The 27,556-nt window shown below is 41.0% G+C and overlaps 2 protein-coding genes across 4 annotated transcripts in view; both read right to left on the bottom strand.

Moving 5' to 3' along the window:
• rfx3 (regulatory factor X, 3 (influences HLA class II expression)) lies at nucleotides 1–25,129 on the bottom strand. Of its 3 annotated transcripts, none has more exons than XM_083793980.1 (18): nucleotides 25,019–25,129; nucleotides 17,510–17,604; nucleotides 17,043–17,131; nucleotides 13,259–13,430; nucleotides 12,777–12,842; nucleotides 12,174–12,248; nucleotides 11,437–11,618; nucleotides 10,950–11,069; nucleotides 10,474–10,601; nucleotides 9,092–9,210; nucleotides 7,970–8,085; nucleotides 7,342–7,496; nucleotides 6,914–7,011; nucleotides 5,952–6,101; nucleotides 4,773–4,981; nucleotides 3,124–3,277; nucleotides 1,488–1,530; nucleotides 1–459 (listed from the first exon to the last, which is right to left on the bottom strand). In XM_083793980.1, the coding sequence occupies exons 2-18, from the start codon at nucleotides 17,597–17,599 to the stop codon at nucleotides 182–184; spliced, it is 2,244 nt and encodes a 747-aa protein (XP_083650106.1). In that variant the 5' UTR covers nucleotides 17,600–17,604; nucleotides 25,019–25,129; the 3' UTR covers nucleotides 1–181. The 3 variants fall into 3 exon arrangements, with proteins under 3 accessions (XP_083650106.1, XP_083650107.1, XP_083650108.1); XM_083793981.1 differs by having other exon boundaries at nucleotides 7,342–7,493; XM_083793982.1 differs by lacking the exon at nucleotides 12,174–12,248.
• The window catches only part of glis3 (GLIS family zinc finger 3), a gene marked incomplete at both ends in the record, with an annotated part of 21,463 nt that continues 18,912 nt past the window's right edge, over nucleotides 25,006–27,556 (bottom strand). The window contains one exon of the mRNA XM_083794384.1: nucleotides 25,006–25,139. Within this exon, the coding sequence (XP_083650510.1) occupies nucleotides 25,006–25,139 (134 nt within the window). The remainder of the gene's footprint in view (nucleotides 25,140–27,556) is intronic.

Raw genomic sequence — 27,556 nt, 5'->3', positions numbered from 1 at the left:
TCCTCCAAGGATGAGGGTGAAGAGGCAGAGGAGACTGTGACCAGCCACGTCAGTGCAGACAGACAAAGCGCACAAGAACAGTGAGGGAAATATCTAAGACACACAGAGAGAACGATATGTACTGTAGAGAGAGAGAGAGTGAGAGAGAAAAGACAGGCCATCGAGGGGCTGGCCATACCCCTCAGACAGAGGCGTACGTGTTGCCTGTGGCGCTGCAGTGGCGGATGGTCGGGGTTCCGGCGGAGGGGGTCAGGATGTGCTCGGCGTGGTCCTCGGGGGGCTGCGGCAAGGAGTGCAGGACACTCTGGTGGACAACCCCCCCAACCACGGGATGGGAGACGTCCTCCGGAGCGGCCATCTGGATCACCTGGATCACCTCCATCTTCTCCCGTTTGGCAGGAGGCTCTCCGGGTTCCTCCATGTCCTCATCCAGGTCGCTATCCAGGTCACTGATGTCATCTATATACAATACAGGACACAGGTCCCGGTCACCATCCATCTCACTTAGGGGGTGCAACGGTTCATTTGTTTTATCGTTTAAAATCCATGATCACATTTTTCTTTCAAACTTCCAAAAATAGCAGATCTATGCAGCGATTTGTTCTATATATATATCTCTGCTGTCGGGAAGAAACCAAAATGTAAATTTTTCAGGAGATGAAAAAACTTGAAACTTGTCAGAAAACGAAAAAAAATCTTATTAAAACAAAGCAAAGTTGGTATTTTGGGTCATTATATCACCACTTTATCCAAAGCCAGCTCAAGTGGAATTTAGGAGGTTCTCTCCATTTTCCATCATTTATAAGAACAGTTGACAATGGATCTCCAGGCTCACACAATGCATCACAACTTGTGAAAGAATGCCCCGATGCCTCATGCCACTGCTTATATAGGCCTACAATAATAAGGTGGACTTTAAATATTACAATAACTTCTGCAAAGAGGGATTCGTGGAGACGGAGTTGCAGTATCAGTAAACTAGCGAGATAAGTGTGTTTATCTTCTGCCCCGCGTCTGACTGCAGCAGCAGCCTGTGGTTGAGGCTGCAATGGACTTGAGAGCTTCTTTCCGAAGCAGTTTGATACTTTTCATTGGTTCAATATCTCCGAAACAACACAGAAATGTAAAGGGTGTTTAATAGCGTTTATCTATGAAAAAACAAAAATCTAAAAGCTCAAAAATGGAGTTAAGTAGTATCCTCCCGACAGCGACAATATAAATTATATAAAAACACAATTCTTGATTATCCGATTAATTGAAAGAATAATCACTACGAAAATAATAAGTTAAAGCCCTAATCTCACTGATCTCATGGACGTGAACACTGATGCAGAGCCATTTTTCAACATTGTCTGAACTTGGTTTTACAGTATGGATTTCTTCCCTTCAAGGTCAATTCATTCTCAAATCTTTGTCTTGAAATGAAAAGGGCATACGCAGAGTATGCCCGTCTGACATGAATAATTAAACTCAGCCACATACTGTACCTTTGTCAAGATTAGCCGGAGACAGGGTGTTGAGGCTATCAAACTAGATGACAAAAAGAAACAAATGGTGTTGACATTACATTTCTTGTACCTTGCAAAGAAAACAGGAAAATCTCATTTAATACTTGGAAAGAAATTGCTGTTAATACACTAGATAGAAACTTTGAATGGAGCTATGTTGCGAAGTAGAATAAACAAGTTGAAGTCTTACGGCGTGGCTTCCATTGTGGATAAGACATCATGTGGCCAGTCTGTGGCCATCTATGACATCAGTACTACCTTGTAGGGCTGGGTGCAATAAACGCAATATCGCAGGTATGTAACGCATACCACGGCATCAGGTTAATTACCGCAGTAAAACATAAAACAAATGTTTTATTTTATTTATTTTTAACTTTTTTTCTCTTTCCGTGCTGTTCTGGCAAGTTCTAGGCCTTATGGTGGGATATGAAATGATAAGTTTATCATAATAAACACGGAATCAGTGAGGCTCAGTCTAATCATGTCAGCAATAATGTTAACACATGGCTTGGGGAGGCGCGCAGTTGCTGCGTGGTGGTGGGGCTTACATAATGGTTATAATGGTTGTATATAATGACAAAATAACAACATAAATGACGTTGTATATTTCGTTTTGAAGCAACGTTTGAGCAATGTACAATGCACCTGGCTGTTACAATAGCGCGTGGTATTAATATTGGCTCAAAACAAAGTCGGACAGTGTTTTAAATTAGGCTACTCCAAACCAGACCCACCAAATGTTGTCTGTGGGATTGCAGGAAAAAAAACGTTTTTTTTGTTTGTTTGTTTTTTAACAGCGAGCTGGGGGAGATGTCTGACTGACTCCTGCAGTTGATTTGATTGACACCCGAACACGCGTTGACATGCCAATCTTTCCTTAATAATAAAACTGTAGTCTAAAGTGTATCCGTTCCCAAACTTTGTTGGTTGTGCGTGCACCCACTGTTACCTCCTGACCTAGCTGACCAGACGACCAGAATTGTTATTTGGCCCAAATATATACCGGTAGATCACACAATCAAAGACCGAATCGTTTGCAGCTGGGGTTAATTACCTCACGCTGCGCAAGGGTCTTCACAATAGCGCTGTTACACACTTTGTCTCTGACGTGTGGATCTCATTTTTGTAAACTGGATGACAACCACAAAGCGTGGAAAAGCTATGAGTTGTCTTGTCTCGAGTTGAAACGGTGCCCCTGTGTGTGTGAGGGGAGGGAGGGGGGTGGTGCAGGGAGGAGGAATGACACTGGAACTGCACTAAGAGACACGCAGCTGCTAATCTCCGTACATAGTGTTTGACCGGATTTTACATCTCCATGCACAACAAAAAACAAAATTCCGCGGGGAGGGGTGTGTTAATTATATACCGTCTGTAAGGGGGAGGACGATTACCACGTAAACAAAAATCCCATTCCGCCCCAGCCCTACTACCTTGTGTCAGGATGTCAAAGAGATTGGGAAAGTATTTGGGGATTTACAGTACTGGTTTACTCATCGATCTAGTGGTTTGCAAGATTAGTCCCAGACACACGCACACACACACACACACACACACACAGGCAGACACTCTTCTAGACAGTATAAAGACAAGAGCAACATGCCCCAGGCATACATACCTCCCCCATGACTCCAATGGGCGTCTCTCCGGTGGCCTGAGCCACGCGGTGCTCCACCAGGTAGAACATGTACTCGTCGTACAGCAGGCGGATGAGGTGGAAGGAGCCGAAGCTGGCAGCACTGCGCAGGGTCAGGTCTCTGATCACCATGGAGCTGAGAGAGAGAAAACAACATCACATCTATTCTACGCCATAGGTTCCCAAACACTGGGTCGGGACCCATTCGTGGGTCACAGACACATTGTTATGGGTCCCTTGATTCTTTGGTTTCCTACATTTTGTTTTCTAATTATTCGCAGCGACGCGTTGTGTGTGCTTGTAGATCGGCCATTTTTACAAGTTTGGGTCCCGGGGCAAACATCTCATCTCTCTTTTGGGTCCCGACCTGAAAAGTTTGGGAACCACTGATCTATGCCATGGGTTCGCAAACTTTTCAGACCCCCAACCCAAAATAATGCTAACATTGATTGACTCGAGCCCAAACATAAACCTGGAGGTCATTTTATGCACATAATTAAAGGGTAAGACCACTTTTTTAGAGGTTTGGGTTGTTTTCTTACCTTATTATGGGCAAACTATTACATTCCATGAGTTATTTCGCTCCGTTGTGTTGTTTATTAGCAATTTAAGAAATAAAAAATAGGGTTCATTGATCTGATTGGACCAACACTGTACACCACTTCCTTATTGGAAACGACGGGGATGTAAACTAATGGATTTGATGGACGTGTTTGAGGGAGACACTTTAGAAGACACTTTAGAAGAAGTGTGTAAAGTGTCTGTGTCTGGGATTGCTCATATGCATCTCAAACAGCGTGGAGACTTCTGTTTACAAAATGAAACCTCGCAAGACAGCCCGCAAGTTGGGAACGCCGTAGTACTGCTTTAGTCTATCTCCGACTAAAATAGTAACTTTATAAATCCATCTTAAAAGACGAAAATAAAACCACATGAGTTTTCGTGATGTCATAAACTGTCAGAATCAGCTTTTGTTGCATTGGTTTATGTGCTAAAAGAGTGACTTTGAGAGCCGTTTCCCCGTTACAATGGAAGTCAATGAGCGACTATTTTTATTTCTTCAATTGCTAATAAACAACACAACAGAGCGAAATAACTAATGGAATGGAATAGTTAAGGTATAAGGTAAGAAAACAACCCAAACCTCTCAAAAAGTGGTCTTACCCTTTAAGAGTGCATGTTTGGTCCGCATTTGTCCGCACGGGCTATGTAAGGGTTTTGTAACAATCATGGTTAAAATATATTTGTAATTATCTTTTACATTGTATTTCACTCATTCTGTGTAATTTTGTTTTTATCTTCATCTTTTCAAATCATCTTTTTGATGAGCTAAAATAAAATTGCGACCCCTGATATACGCCAGTGATTTCAAGGGCCGCCAGAGGATAAGCATAAGGCATTTGATTCTCTGGGACCCCAATCTACAATGCAAAATTCCACTGTTAATAACTCTAAGAGTGTACAAAAACGAAAGGGTCCATTTGCTTCCATTTGTACACTCTTGAGTTACAGACCCATAAGGGTCCACTGGAACTCTGGTGGTTCCCCCGAACCCGATGCTGAGAACCAGTGATCTACGCAAAAACAAAAAAAACAAATCACGGGCACAACATTTTCAGTCAGAAGCAGACCTGTAGAAGGACCACTTGAGCAGGAACTGTCGAGCTGCAGTGGGAAAGCTGGGCCGGTGTTCATATGGCCTGAGGACCTGAGTGACCACGTTGTCCAACCAGGCAGCCCACTGCTCCAGGGAGCTTTGCTGTTGTAGCGTGGCCTTGAAGTCCTGCTCCAAGCGTTGCACCACACCCTCCTCACACTGGCACACCCACGATGCTTGCTCCTATTGACATGGAGAGGGGGAAAAAAATAATAGTTCAAAACTGAAAAAGGCATAACGGTGTAGGATTCAGGATGAGATATAATAATAATTCTTATACCGAAGTGGAACTTCTAGCTTTAGGGTTGCGATAGAGGAAAGGACATGGGGGTGCTAGAATCTGTAGGGAGGCGGGAGCACAAGGATCATGGGGGCAATAGGGGGGGGGGGGGTCATGAAAACCAGCAGGGTTCATTCTGCAATTTCCCCATTAGATTTGTTTTTATATTGCGTGCAAGATTTTGGCTTACGGGTGGCGCTAAAGAACAGGACATGGTGTCAGCAAAATGAGTATTGTTCATGCTCCGGCAAGCATGAATGTGCTCTGCAAGTTTAATGGAAATTCAGCCTATAGCCCAAGTAGACATTTTTGGCTAACGGTGGTGCTAGAGGAAAAACTGTGAACACTAAGAACACTACAGTATATGAACACTAAGCTAGTGAGGCTAATAGGCTACAGTGTATAAGCTGTCCTTTGAGATGGACGACAGAGTGGAAGACTCTGTCTTCAGAGTGGAAGACAGACTCTGGTGGTTCCCGATGCTGAGAACCAGTGATCTACGCAAAAACAAAAAAACAAATCACGGGCACAACATTTTGCACGTCACGTCAGTCAGAAGCAGACCTGTAGAAGGACCACTTGAGAAGGAACTGTCGAGCTGCAGTGGGAAAGAGGTGATTTATAGGAAATTACCGTAGAGTATAAATATAATACAGACGTCACCGAGAGGAAACCTTGAGGCGAAATGATAGTCAACGGCCCAGCGCGCTCACGTCTGGCCTATAAGCAATCCCAGAATGCACTGTTTCCAACCCGGAAGAACGCCACATGCGCTGGGTGAGCAACAAGTGGATGAGAGGAGAAATCCGGTGACGTCTCTATTAATATATACTCTAAGGAAATTACCAACAAAGCACAGAAATAAATTCAGACCTGGACATTAGCAAAGTCCACACGGTTGAGGTCACTCAGCATCTGGTTGATCTGTGAGGTGTTCTGCAACACAGCGCGTGCTGCCTGAGCCAGGTGGTTCAGAGATGTGTATCTGCGCAGTGTTTGCGCAAAGGCACTAACAGCAGCAACCTGAGCATGGGGCACACACAGACACCAAAATGTTAATCGGTTATGTCAATATTAAGAAGTAGAAGAGACCCAACTATTAAATATCCAGATATATCCCGAACGCCCGGGGGTATTTAGGACCATTAAATCAGGGCGCCCAGCGATTTGCAGCTACGGAGCACATTTCAAGGTGCACCAGGCGCCATCTTGAATGTAGCTCAAGTAGCTAGATGTAGCCAAAACACTCCCGAGGCGATCGACAACAACAGGAGGTTTGATTACTTCTAACACGACTAGCGACGGGACCGTGATGCACAAAAACATGATCTAAATCAATCCGTCCAATTCTAACCAAAGATTAAGATCTATTTACGTTTTAAGATTTTCGATCTCATCCACTAAAATGGGGGGGGGAGGGGTCACTTTGGACGACGTCCCAACCGGAAATGACATTGAATGTTGCCCAACAGCCTGTGGAGCGATGTACTCGGTTATGAATTATCAACAGTAAATAATTAAATTGTTTCAGCATCTTGTTTCAACATGATCAACAGTAAAGAATTAATTTGTTTCAGCATCTTATTTAAACATTTTCAGCATGATCAATACTCAAAAAACTAAAGCCACCATATTATTAGCATTTATACCTGTTCTGTGAACAGGGAACAGGCAATGCCCACCCCCAGTGGGGAGCTCAGGGGGTGCTAGATTGTGTTCCTATTTTCTTGGGGGGTGCTCCAGCAGTTGACACCACTGGTATGTTCAGAGACAGAAAATGTGGTGGAAAGAAAATATGCACTGTGGTTGTGTGCACTACAATACAGTATGTGTACCTTGGTCTGAATCATTCTCTGTGGAACGGCATTCATGGCATTGTTCAGCCAACCTTCCAGGCTTTTGGCAAAGTTGCGGATGGCTTGAGTCAAGGCACCTACACAATAAAAAACAGTGAATAAGGACAAAACAATGCAAAGACATTAAAAATGGATCACGCCACAGCCTTAGATAGAAGCCTCGTCACGACTGTGATGCTCGCTGACAATACCTTGAATATTTTGACAAGCAACACTGATGCGGAACCAGTGTTGATTTCGTCGACTAATACTATGACGAAAAAATATCATCAGCTACCTTTCTTCACTGACGAAAACGAAATAAAAAGTAAGCTATGATGACAAAAACTAAATATATTAGCAAAATATATAAAACTAAAATCGTCAAAGTCAACACTGTGTGGAACCATGTGTAAATGAGACATTACTGGGAATGGGTCTGAGGACATCAGGGATGAGGATCTCAACAAGGGCCTGGTACATCAGATGGTCACATGTGCTCATCCATTTGAGCACAGCCTCGTTCCTGCACAGCTCCAGTAGCTGTGAGCAGGGTAGTCGGTCTTCGATCTCACTCACACTGCTGTGCAATCAAGAAACCAATGTTAGATTCACTTTAGCAGACACTCTTAATCCAGAGCATTTTACAGTAAGCAAGAACAAAAACATGGTAATACATCATATACATAAAAATACATAATCATACAGTATCATAGCTGTCGGGTGGGAATCTTGTATGTCCAAAATCTTTACTTTTCAGGAAATGGACAAAAGTAGACCCAATAGATACAATGTAGTTGTTAATACCTTTCATTGCTTAGTTACTATAAAACCCAGAGACTCAACCTGCCATCCCTATTTTGGGCAAACTTTGAAACTGAAATAGCAGAGATCTACAAGCTCACAACACATCACAATACAATGTAGAATGATGACCCTCAATATGGAAATAAAAGGTTTTTGCCCTACAGCGATATTATTTCACAAATGTGAATGTGTACAGGGTGAAGTACTTAAAACCTGACTGTCATAAGAATTTTGATAAATGGAGCCGACCTGTTTTCTGTAATGGTGGTGCCCTCTACTGAGTCAGAGGGTGAATAACGCCAGAATGTCTGCCACAGCTTCTCAATAAGACTGAACTGGAGGTTGACAACCACGTCGAGGATCGCCTGAAACAAACAAGAACTTACCATTCAATGACATGTCAACAGTGATGAGCTCCACTAAGATCAGCCAGATGATTTGACTTTTTTCATATAGTGCAATTAAACCATCTTTCATAAAAAATATATATATATATCCGATTTGTAACTAGAAAGCTGCACTCAGGAGAGCACACATCTCTGCCAGGAGGTACGCCCTAGCTACTTCAATCATTGAGGAATGATGTTTGGGGGTGAAGTGATGAGTTGAGTCTGAGTACTGTATGAAACGTCATAGGACATTGGGGGATGGGGTATCATAAATAAAGGACTGTCATTACATCATTACAGTGCAACCAGAGGGAGACATAGCCTAAATCAGAGGTAAGCAACCTGCTGCTCTAGAACCGCATGTGGCTCTTAGGCCCTCTCCCAGTAGCCTTGGTATCTATGTTTGTTTTGTTTGTTTTTTACATTTAAATCATAATGTATTATTGTAGTACACATACAGCTACTCTTATATTATCCAATTGTTTAAAAAGATTATGTGGGATGGTCAATATAAGGTAGCGTCTGTGTGCTATAGTTCTAGTCTGGAACAGTTTTCCAATGAGCCATTCCTTAAGACTTAAGGAATGGCATTCCTATATACTGTAAGACACTTCATAACTTAAGGCTTACGTTATGAAGTGTCTTACAGTATATAGGAATGTCCCGGTCACGTTATTTTGCTCCCGATCCGATTCTGATCATTTGATTTTGAGTATCTACCGATTTTTCCCGAACCGATATATATTTTTTAAAAGAACACATGCCATATCACAATAGTACAATATCCAAAATTACAGACAATATCCAGTCTAATATCATGATATGGATATAATATTGACGCTAGGGATGTCACGTTTTTCTGCTCACGAACCGATTCCGATGACAACCCTAGTCCTATACACTCTGTGTCAACAAACCACAACAACTCCTGTGGAGCTACTGTTACATTACATGGTAAATTAAGTGATTCTGATTCTCTAACCTCACAGTGCTCTCTGTAAAGACACTGAAGGGCTTTTACGTCCTCTAGGCTGATGTTGATATCGGCTTTGCTCTCTCCCAGATCCAGCTCCACAAAGTCAGGCAGTGCTCGTGATGCATCTGTTGAGGGGTAACAATGAAATTCATCTTAGAAGTCCTGCATATTATATTTAAAGGAAAGCATATTGCATACCGGTATTAGCAAAACACAAAACAAATACCGTACAGTAATTTTTTACCAACCAATTTTCAACAGGACATATTTATAACAGCTAAAGATGAAGATACTAAAGCTAAAGGTTTTAGCTTTTAGCATTTAAACGTTTGGAGTGGAGGTTTATAGGACAGTTAAGCTTCTTCTTCAAATGTAATAATGATCAAACCAATGACTTGGAATAAGGCTTAATCATCACCGAAATGTGTCATAGTGAGTACTGCTGGCAATCCACTTGCTTATATAATCATATTGGCTCTTATGACCACGGTCCCAATCTCTCTTGACTCCCTCTCATTGATGGCTTCAATTTCAATCGCTTCAATTTCAGCCGGAGAGTGTTTCTGAAGTCTTTCTCAGGCACATTTAAAAAAAAAAGTCCTTACATCACAGACATCTAACCACTATTGGTCCTGGTTTTTCTCCTTTTGTCTGACTCCTTTCCCATAGTGACGGGTCATGTGGAGTTTAATTTGCTTTCAGTCCAGCCAGAGTATTTCTGAGATTATTTTTCAGACTTTAGAAACAACAAGTCGGTCTTTACTCATAATGACCAGTCTGGGTTGTATCCTGTTGATGTGTGAGCTCAGGGTAAAAGGACCTCTATTGATCCAGTCAGTCATGGTGACACAGTCCTCCATAATCTTTCCTGGTATTAGTGCAATTATTGATGGTTCACAATACATCCAAGTCAGATGAAACAAACACAGCAAAATATAGAAATAAAGAATACTTTTTTGTATGCCCCTTATAAGCAGGATAGCTACGATACAGGAACATTTAATCCCTACATTAAACACACTGACATTAGGGATTCAATCCTGAACCAATCGGGTACCCGATTAATCTAATAAGGTTTATCGGGTTTATTGGAAGATTGCGGACAGTGCTCTTTTATTGCAAATACATATTTGATCCTGCACTTTTAATTAATTTTTTTCTTTAATTTATTTTTTCAAAACAAAAGTAATCTATGGTCTAAGTCTAAGACTCTCAAAAAGCGTGATCCAATACAAAAACCTGGCATCGGTCCGGCTCTAATTAAGATACATTAACCTTTATTACAAAGTCAAATACATACAGAGGGGTCTCCGTCAAAATGGAGAACAAAAGGACAAACGGGAAGCATGAGAATAAGGTACACACAAAAAAAGAGAAGAGCTGCTGACCTAGGAACTGCTGGTGGTGCTGGCTCTGTGCGATAATGACCTGTTCTGCTGCGCTGGAAGGATGCTGGCCTTCACCTGAGTAGTTCTCCCCAGAGCCACTGGGGAGCACCTTCTGCACCGGTTTGAACCTGAAACCACATCACTCACACCTTAGTACACAGCTACACAACGTAGGGGTCTGGAGTGGGGCACCCCCAGGGGTACTTGTTGAGATAAATTATTGATATTTAGGAATCAAATGTGGACCCTTACAGGTCTGTAACACTGAGAGTGTACACATTATAAGACAGAGATTAACGACATGAGGTCGATTCTACAAATGCCTAGTTCTCAAACGTCTTAGCAATTCAAAATGATTCAAAAAAATTCAAACACTTAGATGTACAAGCATCAAGTGACACACTGTGTGTGTGTGTGTGTGTGTGTGTGTGTGTGTGTGTGTGTGTGTGTGTGTGTGTGTGTGTGTGTGTGTGTACCTTTGTTTCTGCTGAACAGGTTGCTGTCTGAGGGCCATGTACTGGATGTCCTCCTGTAGTCTGCTGAGAGGGGAGTCTGGTTTCACCCGGATACCATAATAATGGTATTTGGAGTTCCCTCTGCAGGCACAGGCAGAGGTGAGATCTCACTATAAGATGACATTATCCTCCACAGACACTCAAATACTTTGTTTATTTATTTGATTTTTGAAAGGTTCTATAAAAATTCAAGTTATTATTATCATTAAAGGACCACTTCACCGGGTTGGACGGTTTTTGAACTGCCCACAGCCCTCCTATGAGGACCAATTATATGAAGATTGGTTGAAAAGTGGTCCTTTAGCTATCTAACAGCTGGAGTGATCTATGTGATCTATGTAAAAGAAAAATTATCACAAGGACGGAAAGATTGCATCAATGGGGATAGAAGAGAAGAACAGATGAAAATAACTTTTTACAGAACATATGTTACGGTGTGTATTCTTACCTCGTGCCAAGGCGGCGTGTACGGAGCCCCATGAAAATGGAACGGATGAGTTTGCCAAAGGATGCTGCGTTGACAGGGTCTAGTTTCTGCTCCTGGCAGTGGCGCAGGTAGTGGCAGTACAGAGTGGACCGTGGCAGACTCACTCCCTCAGCGGTCTCGTAGTTGTCCAGCAGCCACTGAAGCTGGAAGAGAACATTAAACCCTCTAGTCTTAGTGAAACGGACGACTATAACCACAAATAACCTACAAGCTCAAAAACGCATCACAATGCAACACATTGTGAGGTTGTACATCTGCTATTGAATGGATGAATGGATGAATATCCCCCCCCCCCTCCCCTCTGAATAGGGATAATGGGGTTCAAGTGATTAGATCCTATATACCGGTACTTAATTCACTGGGGGTTCACCAGTGGTCTGTTCACTGCTACATACTTAGTGTGTTGTGAGCTTTTTTCACCAAATGTTCACCTATTATGACATCGGGTTCATGTGGTTAATCCACTCTACCCCAAATCCAATAGCCCTTTTGCTATCCGCTGCAGCCCTAAAGAAGCACCCCTAGAACAGCAACACATTTCAAAAAATAGTTGGAAACACATTTCAACAAATAATGGTGGAAATGCAGCAGGAACCATAAAAGCTAAAAAAATAAAAGGAAATTGAGCTGAGAGAAGGAGATAGCAAGCTTAGCAAAGTTAAGACAAGGCAAGGTGAAGCACTCATATGGCGACTTACATGGCTGTTGAGCAGCGAGCTTCTCTGACCGGATAAACCCTCCGACTTTTGGAGCGTCTCAATCGCCATTTCAATCTGATAGACCAAGCAAAGGATAACAAAAGAGAAAAAGAGGGAAAACGAAAACATATGGAAGAAAAAATAATAATAAGCAGTTGCTGTGGAAATACATAACTGCTAACCACTAGGAAAAAAATAAAGACAACCTAGGATAGGCCCCAAAGCAAGCACATCTAAACCCAAGCATAGCAGAACCCTTACCTCTTTGATTTCAACAAATCCCTAAAATAATGCTTATTTTACAGAAAAATCTTAAAATAAATAGAAGAGAAGCTGTTAAAAAGCAGACTTTCACCAGCAAAATAATAACAATCAGCGCAATGTTTTTAAAATAAATATATGTTTTGTTTGTCAAAGATCATTATCAAGTATGAATAGGCCTTTACTCCCCAGATCACCATATCCCTGATTAACTGGGAGTGGGACCTCATCATATACAAACTGATTGGTTCAATTAACTGTTGCATGCCTACTGTATAATCAATAGTAAATGATGTCAACAGGTGGGACAGAATAAGGCAGAAAGGCATTTACCGTACTCACAGTGGCCGGGGACGCTCGTGTGGTCTGGGGGGCCGGGTGGGGGACAGAGTTGTCCATGAGGTAGGCCTAGAGTCGTCAGGATAATAACATTTTACTTGACCATCAATTGTCACACAAATAATAGATATTAGCAATTTAATCTAGTCTTTGGCATTGAACATCAGAATACAATTTCTGTTTGGCTTCATCAGCAAAACATCCACATAAATGAGAAATAACGGACATATTGAATAACCTTTTAATTTCAAAATAGTGGAAAGCTGATCTACAAGGTCACAACGAGGCATTCATAGATCTGCTGTATTTCTTTTACTAATTCATTTTGAAAATATTGGCAAACGTGTGAACATTTACTAACATGGAAACTATTATGACGATTACCGCATGCAAAGATAATTGTGATAATCTCAATGAATTGCGATTTGGCTATTATGTAATAATTTTGACAGGCCTAGGTATGCTCCAGAGCTGCTGTTGATTACCTGCCCCGCCACCAGGCCCATGCCCATGCCTCCGTTGCCCCCTCCTCCATTATTGGTCATGCCATGAGACGTCACCACGGTGGACACCTGTGATGAGCTGCCCTGCGTGTCAAAGTAGCTTCCCCCGCTGTTCTGGCTGTACAGCTGGGGCTCCGAATAAGAGTAGGTCCTTCTGTTCAAAAGAAAGACCTCAAGTTAGGGTAACGCTCCCGGACCTCTTTTGTCCTTTACAATCCATATGGGTCTGGCCGTCGATATACAGTATATGTGTCAATATACTGTATTGCCTGGCTTGACATCAATATCAGCAATTATGCGATGGGTCCTGATTTTGTACCACTTTCAACCAGGCGTCCCCATTTTGGGCATGTCATTTGCGCCATCCAAGATGGCACTCCCAGAGTCGTTGGACTTCCGTGGGTCATGGGTAGGACTCTTTATATTAGATTTGTATTCATTCTATTGATTCATTGATTCATTTGTACGAAGCACGAATTTTCCATTATTTGAGTACCCTAAGAGTACCTATTTAGTACCCTATTTAGGACAGGCAATGTGTCAAGAGTTAAAGTCAGCTACAAAGTGGTCATTATATGCAGATCTACACTCACAATTCATGCATGTTGTGAGCTTGTAGTTCGGTTCTTTTACAAAACTAAAATTCTATTTATGTGATTATTTATTTATTTTTTGCTTGACATATTTCAAGACTTTGCACCTTATCCGTTCTTACATTTTTAATACAAAAACATTGGTAATCACTAATCTGTGACCTAGGACTCTGGCATCAGACGGGCTCTACTTGACTTGACCAGTTTAAATGGCAATTTGATTGCTACTTTGTGGAAATTAGCTGTGCTATTTTCTGGCCTCTTGGAATGCAAGTTTTCACCATTTAGTGAACGTATCGTTTCCATGACAATGAAAATCACCTGTGGTGTCTGTCTTAAGGCCATAATAGACTAGCCAACATAGCTGGCCAATGTTCCCAGCAACGGAAAATGAAATGAGACACAGGGCAATAACTACACATTTAAAATATAGGCTATAGACTTGCTGAATTAACACTGCATTTCTTTGTTGATTTACCCCTCTTAAACCTTAAAATTGGTATCCCGACCAGAAACACGTAGAGACACTTGTTACAACTAACAATGATTACTACTGCACCAACTATCAAGTACATATTCATAAAACCTTACTGTAAAAAACACCAAATGATGTCAATGGTGGTCAAGCGTTGGATTTGAAATGAAGACTATAGACGCCATTGGCAGTAATGTTAATGCTTAATGTTTTATGTAAAGCACTTGTTGAAATGTGCTATACAAATACCGGTAAACTGGACTCGTCTTACTGTAGGCATGGCAGAGCACAGCACATCCTCAAACGGCAGAGAGCTGTGTACTGCGCTCCTTTTGTGGCATTTTGGCATGATTTATTTATTTATTTTAAGCCTTTATTTAACCAGTAAAAACACATTGAGACTGCATCTCTTTTTCAAGTGGGAACTGGCCAAGCAGCAGAATAGATAATTACACTTTCAACACTACATACATGTCAATTATACAACAGCCAAACAATAAATCCATGAAGAATACCTCCTATACAATATATAAAACAATACTCCAAAATAGTACACTAACAATAACCGGGTACAATACATTTTGCACACAAATACACAAGTACATTTATGGACAGGAACAAAGAAAACTATAAACATATGGGCATATGCGAAGGCTAGTACACATCCGAACATGTGCAGGTGTTGGATTGTACAGTCAAGGTGATCCTTTTGAAACTTATCAAGGGAACTTTCAAGGCCCATTTTAATCTGGTTTGCCGGTCATTCCACGACCAGGGGCCAAAGTAAGCTAGAAGCAATAAGCTAGAAGCAAAAATGTCAACATTTGAATGACCTTTTTTTTCTTTTGGTATTCAGACAGCAAGACAGACAGGAGCACGCTCCCAAAAAAATGTAGTATATGTGTCACATCTAGGGGCCGCAATCTTCATTCAAAGATTTTACTAGAAGCTTTGTCATTGGTCGATTTGCCTGTCTACTTCCTGATTGGTTAGTCATTGCGACCAGGTTTTTTTTTCGACCAATGACAAATCTTCTAGGAACATCTTTGAATGCAGATTGTGCAGACCCCTAGATGTGTCACAAAGACTAGATCTTTTAGAGGGTTTTACTTATTGCAGGCTGTCTGAATACCAAAACAAAGAAAAGTAATTAAAATGTTGACATATTATCGCTTACAGCTACTTTAACCACATTATTCTGCAGAGTCACATTTGTAGATCGCTACATTTTCAATTTACAGCAGACCCACATAAAAGAGGACTTGTGTGTCCATTTAATTTCCTTGGGGTTATACAGTAGGTGCAGTGCAGTTGACTCTTTTGTTTTCCCATGGTTCAATCTGAATGATTTCCAGGGGCAAAGGTCATCTTAAACTGTGTCTTACAGTGACCAAATGCTACTTTTTTCAATTATTTTTCTTTGAATCAGGTGTAAATAAGTATATTGTGGGACATTAACTTAATATTAAGCATAAGAATAACATCATAACAATTACAAATAACTGCTAGTTGTTTGTAACCATTTAGTTCGCATAATTACCACGTAAGGTCCATTTGGACAATTTCAACAACTAGTCCTTACCCATTCGAATATATGCACACCAAATGATGTAGTGTGGGTAATGTGATTTAATATATCATATTATTGATTTATGTATTTTGAGGTGTAATCAGTCTGGTCTCAGAGGCTTTCGCCCGTCGGGCTAGTAGTACAGGAAAGGTGCCATTCTGGGGAAATTGCAAAGTGTGGTTGCCTCGAATCCCGATCACACATGCCTGAGCCCACAGGGCGTGAACTGTAGTTTGAGCAGTCTGGTCAGGAGTGGGAATCGCCCAGCTATATTTAATTAATAAATCAGTTGGCGACTAAAACATTTGGACAGGTGTCGGTCGGGCGGCCTAAAGTGAGAAATCCATTGCAAAGCAATAACCTCTAAGAAGGGATACGATACAAAAGGTTGTAACTGGGCCCGAGGCTCTACTCGCTTGTGCTGCAAGCTGCAGGCGACACCTTCGGCAATATAGGCCCCTCCCACTGATTTTGCCAACCAATTACAATGTCAAGTCCCCCAAAAAGCATGTTTTGCAACAAACAATTTGCGGTGCCCCCTATGCTTTTGGCTCTCTGTTGATTAAACCACCCTCGACATGTAATTAAAATTTAGGGTGGATTAGACATTTTGTTTGTGGCATTTTTTGTAAAATTGGCCCCTCCCACTAACTTCGGAAGCCGATTACGGCCGAACAATACAGACTAGCAAAATTCTGCTTGTGCCGTTTTAATCGGATAGGTCCAGAGATCATCTGTAAAAAGTGTGTTTTGAAGAAAATTCTAAATGGTGGAAAATCTTTCTAGACGCAAATGGGCGTGGCCTATATGGGGAGATGCGTCATGACCTAAGGAATCCAGAGAAAAGGGTTTTGCAACTTACAGTTCAAGAATTATAGGGCAAAAGGTAAAGTGGGCTGTTATAGCGACACCTATTGTTAAATTGAAAAAAGGCTAGGCCTCGTTAAAACCTCCATAATGTATCCTCAGATGAGTGATCACCTTCAGGCACAACCACACAAACCCAAATACCTCGACTCACTCCCACCTCTGTCATGAGTGGGAGGCATGTTGTTTAGAAAAGAGAGACATTGTGATAACAGTGTGTCCAGACTCAGATAGCCTAGCTAGGCTAATAGATTGACTCACATGGTGCCGTTCGTGTAGACGCCACTGTTCTCCTCCACATACTGCACTTGTGTTGGGTAAATGTGCTGAACCTGTTGAACAGTCTGGGTCTGAGAGAATGCACTAGTATTAGGGCTGGACAATTATAAGAATTATAATTATTATAAGAATATATCAATCAAAACCCATATTTAGAACCAGTAAGCGACTAAAAAGGGATATTTCAGTTTCAAAACTTTCAGCTAAAATGAATATCAAATAACTAAATACTGAATCGACTCAATCGAGCAACTTAAAAACTGTCTGGGGTGTTCACAGAAGCCTGAGTAGACGATAAAATGACCAAAGGTTTTTGAAAGTGAAATATCCGTTTAATCTTAATCCAAATAACAAATTTTACTCTTATGTATCCGTGTACAAGATGTAACAAATAATGTACAACCTTGATCTTGCTCATGTAGGTTGGTTACACACACACACACACACACCTGCTGGGTGGAGCCAGTAGACTGGACAGGCACAGTGGTCTGGAGGGGGACAGTGGAGGTGGAGTCAGCGCCTGCCTCAGGTGTCTGCATGGCGCCTGAATGACACAGAAAATACACTAGCCTTAAATGACGGCCTGGAACAACACAGGAAGTCAAGTAAAAGTACACTAAGCTTATATTATTTTATATACCAGTGCTTGACGGTATAATATTGTCTCAGTTGGAAAAGGTATTGTGGACGGGTGATTTAGCAAGGCCAGAGATGTGCCCACGTGCATGTTTGTGAGCATGCGTTTTATATTCTTCCGACTGTACTAAATTTAGATTCTAACGAGATGTTATATCAAAAGACAATATACTGTAGGCCAAATTGAGTTTTCAAAAGCAGAGTCTCTGTTATCGATTTGATTGTATCTTTACAGCTGATGTTTGAAACCGATTGTGTATACTGTATACAGTAGGTGACCTGAAAGAACCACTTGTCTTCTTTGTTTGGGAGTGATGCAGTTATTTTACAAAACCTCTTTAATTATTCTATGGAGAATTATACATGTCATGATTAATAGCATCTATGATTTGGTTAGGTGAAGAAAGGAATCTGCCTTAATGCCTCAATGAACGCACAATGCTGCTATAATAAAAATACATGATGTTTCCTCAAAGACTTGTCTGCTTTCCCCAACTCAATGTCACTACTAAAGCTGCTACTATCCCAGCACACATTTCTGCCTTGGTACTCAATGTACTGAGAGCCTTATGCATCAGTGGCACACACTCTTGTTTCCATGTTCACAGCTATAAAACAAGTTAATGTTTAACTTCAAACCCCAAATAGCTTCTCTTTTTTTATGTTCACCCATCACCCATTTTAGTCATCTGAATTTTATTTTAAGCTCACATTGTTTTTCTCTAACAGTAAGTTGCCAACATTATGTAAAAGATACATCTTGTTACTACAAAATCATTAACATTGTTTGTTTACTTTGTACGTCAGCAGGCCGTGTTGTCTATCAGTGATTTCATTTTAAGACATCAACTGTGATTGATTGATTGAATATTTTATTAGGAAACATATAAATGCAAACAGCACAATGTACAGTCAGGCATTTTTGTCCAAAAAAGGATTTCACAGAAGAAAGACCTTGCAGCCTTGTTTCCATTCGGGTCCCATCCACTCACACATGACATGAATAATAATTTAACACAGTAACAGCAATTGATATAAAAATAATAATTTAAAGCAACATATACATTTCCTCTAAACATGAAATATACAGTATGCACAGGTTGGGGCCGAAGTTTAATCGGAAGGGGATTATTAGCATAAAGAGGCTGGGGCGATCACCTCCTCTCCCTTTGACCTGCTGACAGGTGGATTTTTAGGCCTGTCTTGAAGGAAGCCAGTGATTTGTTTGTTTTGAGGGATGGGGGAGGGCATTCCACTGCTGGGTAGCAGCGCTTTGGAAGGTGAATTTGCCCATATTTGTTTTATAAATGGGTGGCACCAGATCGTTGTTCACGGCACGCTCCCTCTAGTCTTATGACTGTGGGTGTTTCTTAACGTAATTACCGGTAGTCAAGTAAGTGGGTACTGAGGGCATGGAGGGTAAAGTTGCATTTACAATTTTGAATGTCAAATTGCTTGACTCTGTCTTCCACCCTGAGCCAGCCTATGCTGTCAAAACTATGTCATCGACTCGGACCTTAAAATCATTTACATTTGTCTTACTCAGGGAATTGTTGGACCCAAAAAGGATGGATTCTGTTTTACCGAGGTGCAATGAGAGCTTGTTGTCGGTAAGCCAGGTTCGGATTTTGCTGAGTTCTATGCTCTAAGAATCATGTTTTGAGCTAATAATGTAAATGTATATCCCCCAGTCCCCACCTACCTCTCCTGCTCCGCAAAGTTAAGTGTCCCCTCCCCGTCGCGGTTTCCATGACCAAACCTCTCTTGGTTAATTAACCTGGGTCTCATAACAGCTCTGAATCTCACCAGGGACAGCCTGCCTCCTATCTTAATCTTCAATATCATAAAGATGTGTTGTTGAACTCAGTTCTCTCATTCCAAACAGACCTAGCCTGCATAACCCCTTAAAATCAGAGTCAGACTACAAAGACATGTCTGATCACTCTGGTTGCAAAGGCATCTTAATGTGCAGGACAGCAGCATAATCAGGAAATACAAGCACTGATGTTCATTACTCTAATTTATTTGTTTTCTAATTTCCATAAATTACAATCGCAGAAAATAATTAGTGGATGCCTTACCATATTCTCATGATAAAAATGAACAGAGAACAGGAGACTGTGGTGTCTGGACAGTGGACTACTGGACACCTTATTCTACCCGTTTCGGCGGCTTTAACAGTACCATTTATGTACTACACTTATTTTAATAATGATAACGTTCCTATTTCCCAACATAGAGATGCCAAATTGAAAGTTGTACATGGTTCATTAGAACCAACTTAATCCATGAACTCAGGTCCAATGGAAGAAGAGTGACTTCCTGGGTATACAAAAATAAGCCACTGCATCATAACATACACACCCCCCCCCCCCAAAACACACAACCACTGCGGCACTCCCTTGTGGCCCACTTAAACACGGTGCTACACTGAACAAATGCTCAGAGACAGAGACACAGAGGAACAAAAGCCAGAGAGGGCAACATTTTGCCCTGCATTTCCTCTCCTTAATCACTTTTTGGTGAAAATTGGACCTTATTAAATATCTTATTTCGTTATTTAGTCATCCAAAGCTAATTAAAATTAGCGAGAAAGCAGAACAAACCAACATGAATTCCTGAATTGTCAAATTTACAAGCAAGATAGATGCTGGGTAAACACAACACAGAAGCATGACCAGGTGCAGTGTCAAATGGATGTCCAATTTTACAGTTCAATTAAGACTGCATTTTACGTTGAGATGTATTTTGGAGTGGAGAAAAGCAAGATAGGCCTATGTTTCTTTTCATATAAAGAAAACAAAACATTCTCACTAGCCCAGTGCATGATTGAAAAATCCAAGAATAGCTCTCCTCCACAGAGTATTGTAACGATAATCTCCAATGCCAGTAGTACAGAGAAATGTAGTAATGCCTGAATTATACTTTGTTGCAGTGTCCTTTGCAGAAACTAGACAATGTACAAGATCACAGACATTGCAACACATGCCATGGTAAGCTTGCACATCTACTATTTTTGGCACGTAACACATGACAAGAGTATAAATTAAGCATTAAAGGCAGCACAAGGACACTTTGGTAGAGGTTTGGGTTATGTATATGTAGTTACCTTCTCATGATTTTCCTCATTGACTTAAATTGTACGGAGTCACTACTCTCAAAGTCACTATTCTAACACAAACGAATAATGAAACCAAAGCTGATTCTGCCAATAATATTGGCATATTTAATAATTAAAATGTTCACCTTCCAGTTGATTTTACTATTTGTAACCGCAAGTCTGGCTTTTCTACTTTCAACAAAATCAACATCAAGTTGAAATGTTTCTTCTTTTTTTCCCCTGATGTTAATATGTATCGACAGGGGCACATCTGTTTGCGTTCTTGTGTCTATGTGCGTGCTAAAAACATTGACTTTGAGAGCCGTTTCAACGTGCAATGTAAATTCATGTCATCAGATGACATAACTATTTTTGGATTATTAATTTCTAATCAACGGCACAACAAAGCAAATATGTCACCAGTCAGACTAGTAGTTACACCATGACAAGGTAAACTGCACAACCCAAACCTCTACCAAAGTGTCCAAGTGTCTTTAGGGATGTCCACATCAATCAAGCACTATAATTATTTATAACTACAGATGTCCTGATACTGTATCGGTATCGGAAAAGTCTCGGTATTGGCCCTCATTTGTCATATCGGTATTGGGGAATATGCCAGTCTAACCACCAACCCGACACAGGGGTAAGGGGTTGGTAGTATGGCAGGTAAATAAAATGTCGGGGCATGTGGAGTTTGTTTTCGAGTTGCCCAAACTACAAGTGCACATTGTGAGTGAGGAGTCTGCTATAAACACAACACGAGATATACTGTATACCTAGATAGCTATAAACACAACACGAGACGAGACCACAACACTGGTATCGGTATTCGGTATCGGCTAACACAGAAATTGTGGTATCGGAAACGGGGAAAAAAAGGGTATCGGGACATCCCTATTTATAACTATCAAATATTGTTTTAAAAATCATGTTGTTATGGGTCCATTTGGTTCCATAGAGTTACAGGGATCATTGACATGAAAAGGTTTGAGAACCACTGATCTAGGAATACATTTAAATGCCATTCATATTGTTAAAGTGTAGCTAAATAGTAGTTTACAGTTTTACAGTACAGTTTTGCAACATCAACTGAAGCATTCAAAATACTACAGTAAATGAAATAACCTCATGATGTGATCATGTGACAAATTACTCAAATCGGATCAGCATAGAGTGGCATACTCGCCGATACCAGCATTTTGGGTCGTATATTGGCAGCTTTTCCAATACAGGTATCGTAACAACTCTACGTTATTTGGCGCTGCACTGCGGCGACATGGACTAGGGCTACGCTTATGCGGGCCCTTTGTCTAAGACAAATTTCTTCCTCGGGAGACTAATAAAGTATATCTCTATCTCTAACAACTCTACCTGGGACTGACATATCAGTCAGGCCCAGACGTGAACAGCCCCTAATGAATATATAGCATCACTGCACAGTACACACCAATTCTACCACCGTAGTTGTATTGGGCCTTAAGCACACGTGAGGTATGCCAGGTTTTACTCAACACGCGCAGACCTTGCAGTGTCCGGTTTCATCAACAAATACACATCATGGCTGGCAGGATGAAGCACATAACTAACCAAGCATGTTGTTTTCTGCCAACTAAGCCATGAAAATGGATGAATGAATAATTTAATTAATCAGCCTGCCTCTCTTTTAAGTGATTGGAAATGGAACAGGATCCTGGGAGCAGGTGGCGTGGTACTATTTCTGAACTACCTGACCTCAGGTAAGTGGTAACATGAGCTGATAACTAGCAGTTCCTAACATCCTGCGTGTGTGTGTGTGTGTGTGTGTGTGTGTTGGGGGGGTTACAGATGAAATACACAACAGGTTGTCTATAATTATAAACAATTTTCATATGTGCCCTAGGGGTGCAACAGTGAATAAAACACATGTTTTTAATCAATTATAAAATATATATATATATATTGATTTTAATAATATAAGATTAAGAACGTGTCGTGTTGCGACATGTCAGCTTGTAGAATCGATATTTTTGCATGAGACCATTGAATGAAAAAGTATAAAAGTGGTTGATCAGACTAATCAATTCAGTTGATTAGAAAGTTTTTTATATTTATTGATTCAACATTAATTTGTATCATTATAAAAAACACCTCAATTAATCAATGAAGTAATCAGTAAAATAATGTCTAAGATTATCGATAGTTGCGGCCCTATTTCTGTGCTCTGCAGTGTGCACAAAAAGAAAACATGTGGGCAGTGAGTTTTTTTTTATTAGGCTGTGTAAATGGTTGCTACAGAAAGCACAGCTGCCAGCACCACAGGCCTAATTTATAATTCCAAATGATTTAGGGAACTACCCTTTATCACACTGCATAATCCACCTCTAACCAAGATCTAAACAGAAAACCTAACCTAGACCTGGCTACAAGTTGCAACTCATAACAAAAACCAAACGCCTGGGTACAGAGGCTAGACAACTCATGACAGAAAGGCGAATCTTGTATTTTAAATTAAAATAACTCTCTCTACATACAGCAAACTCAACACCTTCCAGCTCTGCATTGTGAAATACTAGTATGTCTTGTTCATTTAGGTTATGCCATTGCGCACGCACAGACGTGCACGTGCACAGACGTACACACACAGTCACAGTCACACACAGTCACAGTCACACACACAATTTCAAAAATCTATGCAAGCAAAGTTTAATTTGCTGAAAAATGGAAAGGCTTATTATAAAACTGAACTAATATTGGAGCAGTTATAATCCTACTACAAAAGGAATTAAAGGTGAAAAGGTTATTGTCTGGACAATGGCAGAGAAGTTTCTTTATTTGTTTAATAGTTGTTACACTGGATTAGCTCATGAAACAAGGCTCTAGGTGCTTGAGAGTTCCCACAAAGCTCACTGTGCACCTGCCATCTCCTCCTAAAGACACACCTGTTCTCTGCTCTCCCTTAATGGGAATAGAAGGCTGCAACTGCACAGGAGACCCAGTGGACCACAGAATCATTATGATGCAACATTAAGAAACCTGAGGGCTTTGGCTCTTCAAGTCAGTTAATAGGCTATATCAATCCATCTATTGCCAATTTGCCATTAATGGGATTCAGGAATGCTCAACTATAAAAACAATATCATGTTGAAATGCTATTTTCTTCCTACTGGCTAAAATGAGGTTCACAGACATTCAAACAATTGATGTCATATCAAATCTTTAGATCTTTGCATTTGTGTATACATTAATTTGTGGAGAAAAACTGTCGTTCCTCAGGCCATTGTCCCATGCATAAGGAAATATAACATCAATACTGCAATAGATTAAGTCAATTTAATTTATCCTGGGCAAACCTTGTGTTGCAGCTGGATACAACAGTACAGTACATTTGCCCCACTCGGATTAATAATTTTGCCATCACCACAATAATGAATAACATAATATATACGATATTAAATATTACGTATTCTAACAAGTTAAGCAGCTCGGGAGCAGACTGCTGCATGCAAGTTTGCCTTTATATTGGCTACCTAATGCCATAAAAGGGTGAATGGGTAGCTAGCAAGCTGTCCTGCTTCATAAGACAAAAGAGAAAGTAATGGTCAGGCTATCCGTACATCTTGGCTGGGGAGGCTAGCGTCTGCTAAGACCACTTTCCATTGTTGACCGAATGTAATCGTTTCGTGTATCAATCAAAAATGCAGACTGAAACCCCAAAACTTTCATTGCGTGCGTAACATGCGCTAAAATGAGACACCAACAACACCCATTGTAACAAGGCAATATTAGCTGTAGCCACAACAGACACCTGCTTCTCCATCTGAGCTGCTTGCATCAAATGGCTAGCAAAACACAGACCTGTGCAAGTCAACACCACCAAGTTTAAATTTAATACGTCTAACCAATCAACCAATCCCGCAGTGCTTTCGATCAGAAAATCCTGAGAATGCACACAACGCTATTGCATACGAGTTGGACCATTTACTATTGTGGTGATGTGGCTAACGCTATAGCTTGCTAGCCTGTACAAAGAAACACCCCCACCTATGGTCGCTAGCCAGCTCTTAGCACTTAGCTTAGCAATCTAGCTAACTAACTAGCTTATTCGCCCCCCAGTCTTGCTTCGGTAACAGGCAAAACTTACGCATTTTCGTCCCCCCGAATCGAGAGAATCCCCACGCGAGAGGTGACCTGTGTGCAAACGTGTTATTTAAAAAAAAAAGCAAGAGGTTATGATCCAAACCTGGCTGAGGGCTGGTTGATGAGGATGAGGATGGTGGAGGAGGAGGTGGTAATGATGGAACGAGAGGTTGTTGTTGTTGGTGGGTTACAGTCGCCAGGACTACGGTGACTATGGCGCTGCGCTGCCTCACCGCCGGGCAACAGTTGCTAGAAAACTCACTCACCGAGCGCTGCGTTGCGCGCAACCTCTGTTGCCTGCCGATGGCAGTGGGTGGAGACCTGACACACAACCCAGAGACGGACAGCAGCAGTCATAATCATAAATATGAATGAATCAGCGCCAAGACTTTTTTATTTTATTTCATTATTATTACATACAAAAAGTAGCCTACAAAAATATTCAGGTTCACTTCACATAACTGCAAACTAGACACAAATATAAACAGGACACTCACTGCCTGCATGGCTGGTAAAAAATATGTTAGAAAAATAAAAGAGAACAATTTAGAGAACTAAAATATATAATAATAATAATAATAATAATAATAATAATAACCAGTAAGACGCCTGAGGGCGAGAAGTGACCTCACGTGCACGCATCCGCCTGGGTGACAGCAGACTGCTGGGCGTTTTGGCATGGGGGTCAGATCAACATATGGAATTAATTCTGTACTGGTCATGGAGTGTGTTTTGAGTGTACAGGGTTTGATGAGGTCAGATCAATATGGAATGTCAGAACAGAACAGGTCAGCAGATGGAGATCTAAGGGTGGCAGCGGGGGCAGTGTCTTGAGTGTACAGGATTTGATGAGGGCCCAGGTAGGGCCGGGCCTTAATTTTCGGGCCTGTTGAGAACTCTAGTTTTCGCCGGCTGCACTAATACCTCAATAACTTTGGGGCACGCAGGCCCGTCTAGAGTTTAAATGGACAGGTATCAGTCAAAAGGGAGACATCGAAGAGGAAGGATGCATGAGGAAGGATCAACACATGGAATGTCAGAACAGGTCAGCTCCATATATGGAGATCTAATGGTTTGAGGTGAGATGTAGAGTTGCTTGCCAATATTGATGACATCAGGGATCGGATCTCCATATATGGGCTTAATATTGATGACATCATGTGATGTGACAAGGCATGACCATGCATATATGGGGGGTTTCCCATATATGGGCTTAATATTGATGACATCAGGGATAGTGAGTGACTGACAGACGGGAAATGCACAATTTCATAGTTAACTGCGACCTGCGGACGCAATAAGACTACAGTCTGAAAGCCACGAAGAGGTTGCGTTGCACTGACTCTAGTGGGGGTAGGAACAAAGGGGGGGCATACCAGCAAGAGTGCTGCAGAGGCTGTATGCAAACTAAGCATGCACACTACATTGTATACCGGTACTCACTGAAGGAAACAAGGGCAAGCCCCCAAAATTAGTTGGCTTCATAAGAAGCATTGCATGTCACAGGCTCGAATGCCGATCCCGACGACCTTTGCTGCCTGTCACCCACCATCTCTCTCTCTCTCATAAAAGCCCAAAAACAAATCTTAAATAATTAGATAAAATATGATTCATTTCAAATATATCAATTTAGGAAGATTTGTTTCGGATCATTACAGTTAATGCAAATAAACATCTTAAGGCTAGAAGAGCCTTAGATAGTTTCCACTAGGCTACTGACTGAATGACAGTTTAAAAGTGTACTATCCTGCACCGATAGAGGGTGCTGCAGCCTTTGAGATTGAAATTTAAGCTGTCTAATAAGTAAGTAGTACGTGAGTAATTAAGTAGTAAGTGAGTAATTAAGTAAGTAATTAAGTTGGCTGCTTAACACTAGAAGGTCTGAGAGGTCATTTTGACCGTTTTTTTTTATATTTTGAAGTTAATTATCTTTGCCCAGGAAGGTTTCAGAAGGTTCCCCTTCCATGACCATCATCAACCATCACCATTCTATCATCTGAAACATTTTCTAAATATGAATTTAAGCACATGCTAGTTTTGCCCTTATAACTATAACATTATGTTATTACATTGTGGCTTCTCTATTCCATAAATATGTTTTTCCTTTTACAAAAGTAATATAATGAATTGCTTGGCATAGACATTTATATTGAAGCATAACATATTATACAATATATTGCACTATATATATTTTTTCTTCTTTATAAAAAGAAAGTAGGCTACATAATGTTATTAGCCTACATTTTGAATGTAGGCTAACCAATCCCTTAGTACCCTACAGCATGTAGCCTGCCCTACACTGTACAATAGACATTTACTGTACCTAAAGTGAGTGGTCTGGTGAGGCGTGCCAGGATTGAGGTGACATACCACCTTGAATACCCATGGGCCACAAATTTGCACCCCTGGATGGCTGCTGTGCAGCTCATCTGAGATTTGAACTGGCACGACATCTGACAAAGCTGGTACCAAACCATGTTGGCACCAGCATCAAGCATTGTGGCTACGGAAGAGTCACCTTGTTCATCATCCCCTTAGTTAAATGAATGGAGGTATCTGATGAAAACGTTTGCAAAGTGTAAAGATGGACACCAACATAATGAACATCTCATTATTGCCCTTTGTGTGCTCTTATCAAAGG

This window comes from Protomyctophum parallelum (genome assembly GCF_964188405.1).
Source record: "Protomyctophum parallelum genome assembly, chromosome: 21".
NCBI classification, from domain to species: Eukaryota; Metazoa; Chordata; class Actinopteri; order Myctophiformes; family Myctophidae; genus Protomyctophum; species Protomyctophum parallelum.
This window is presented reverse-complemented; position numbering and strand designations above follow the sequence as displayed.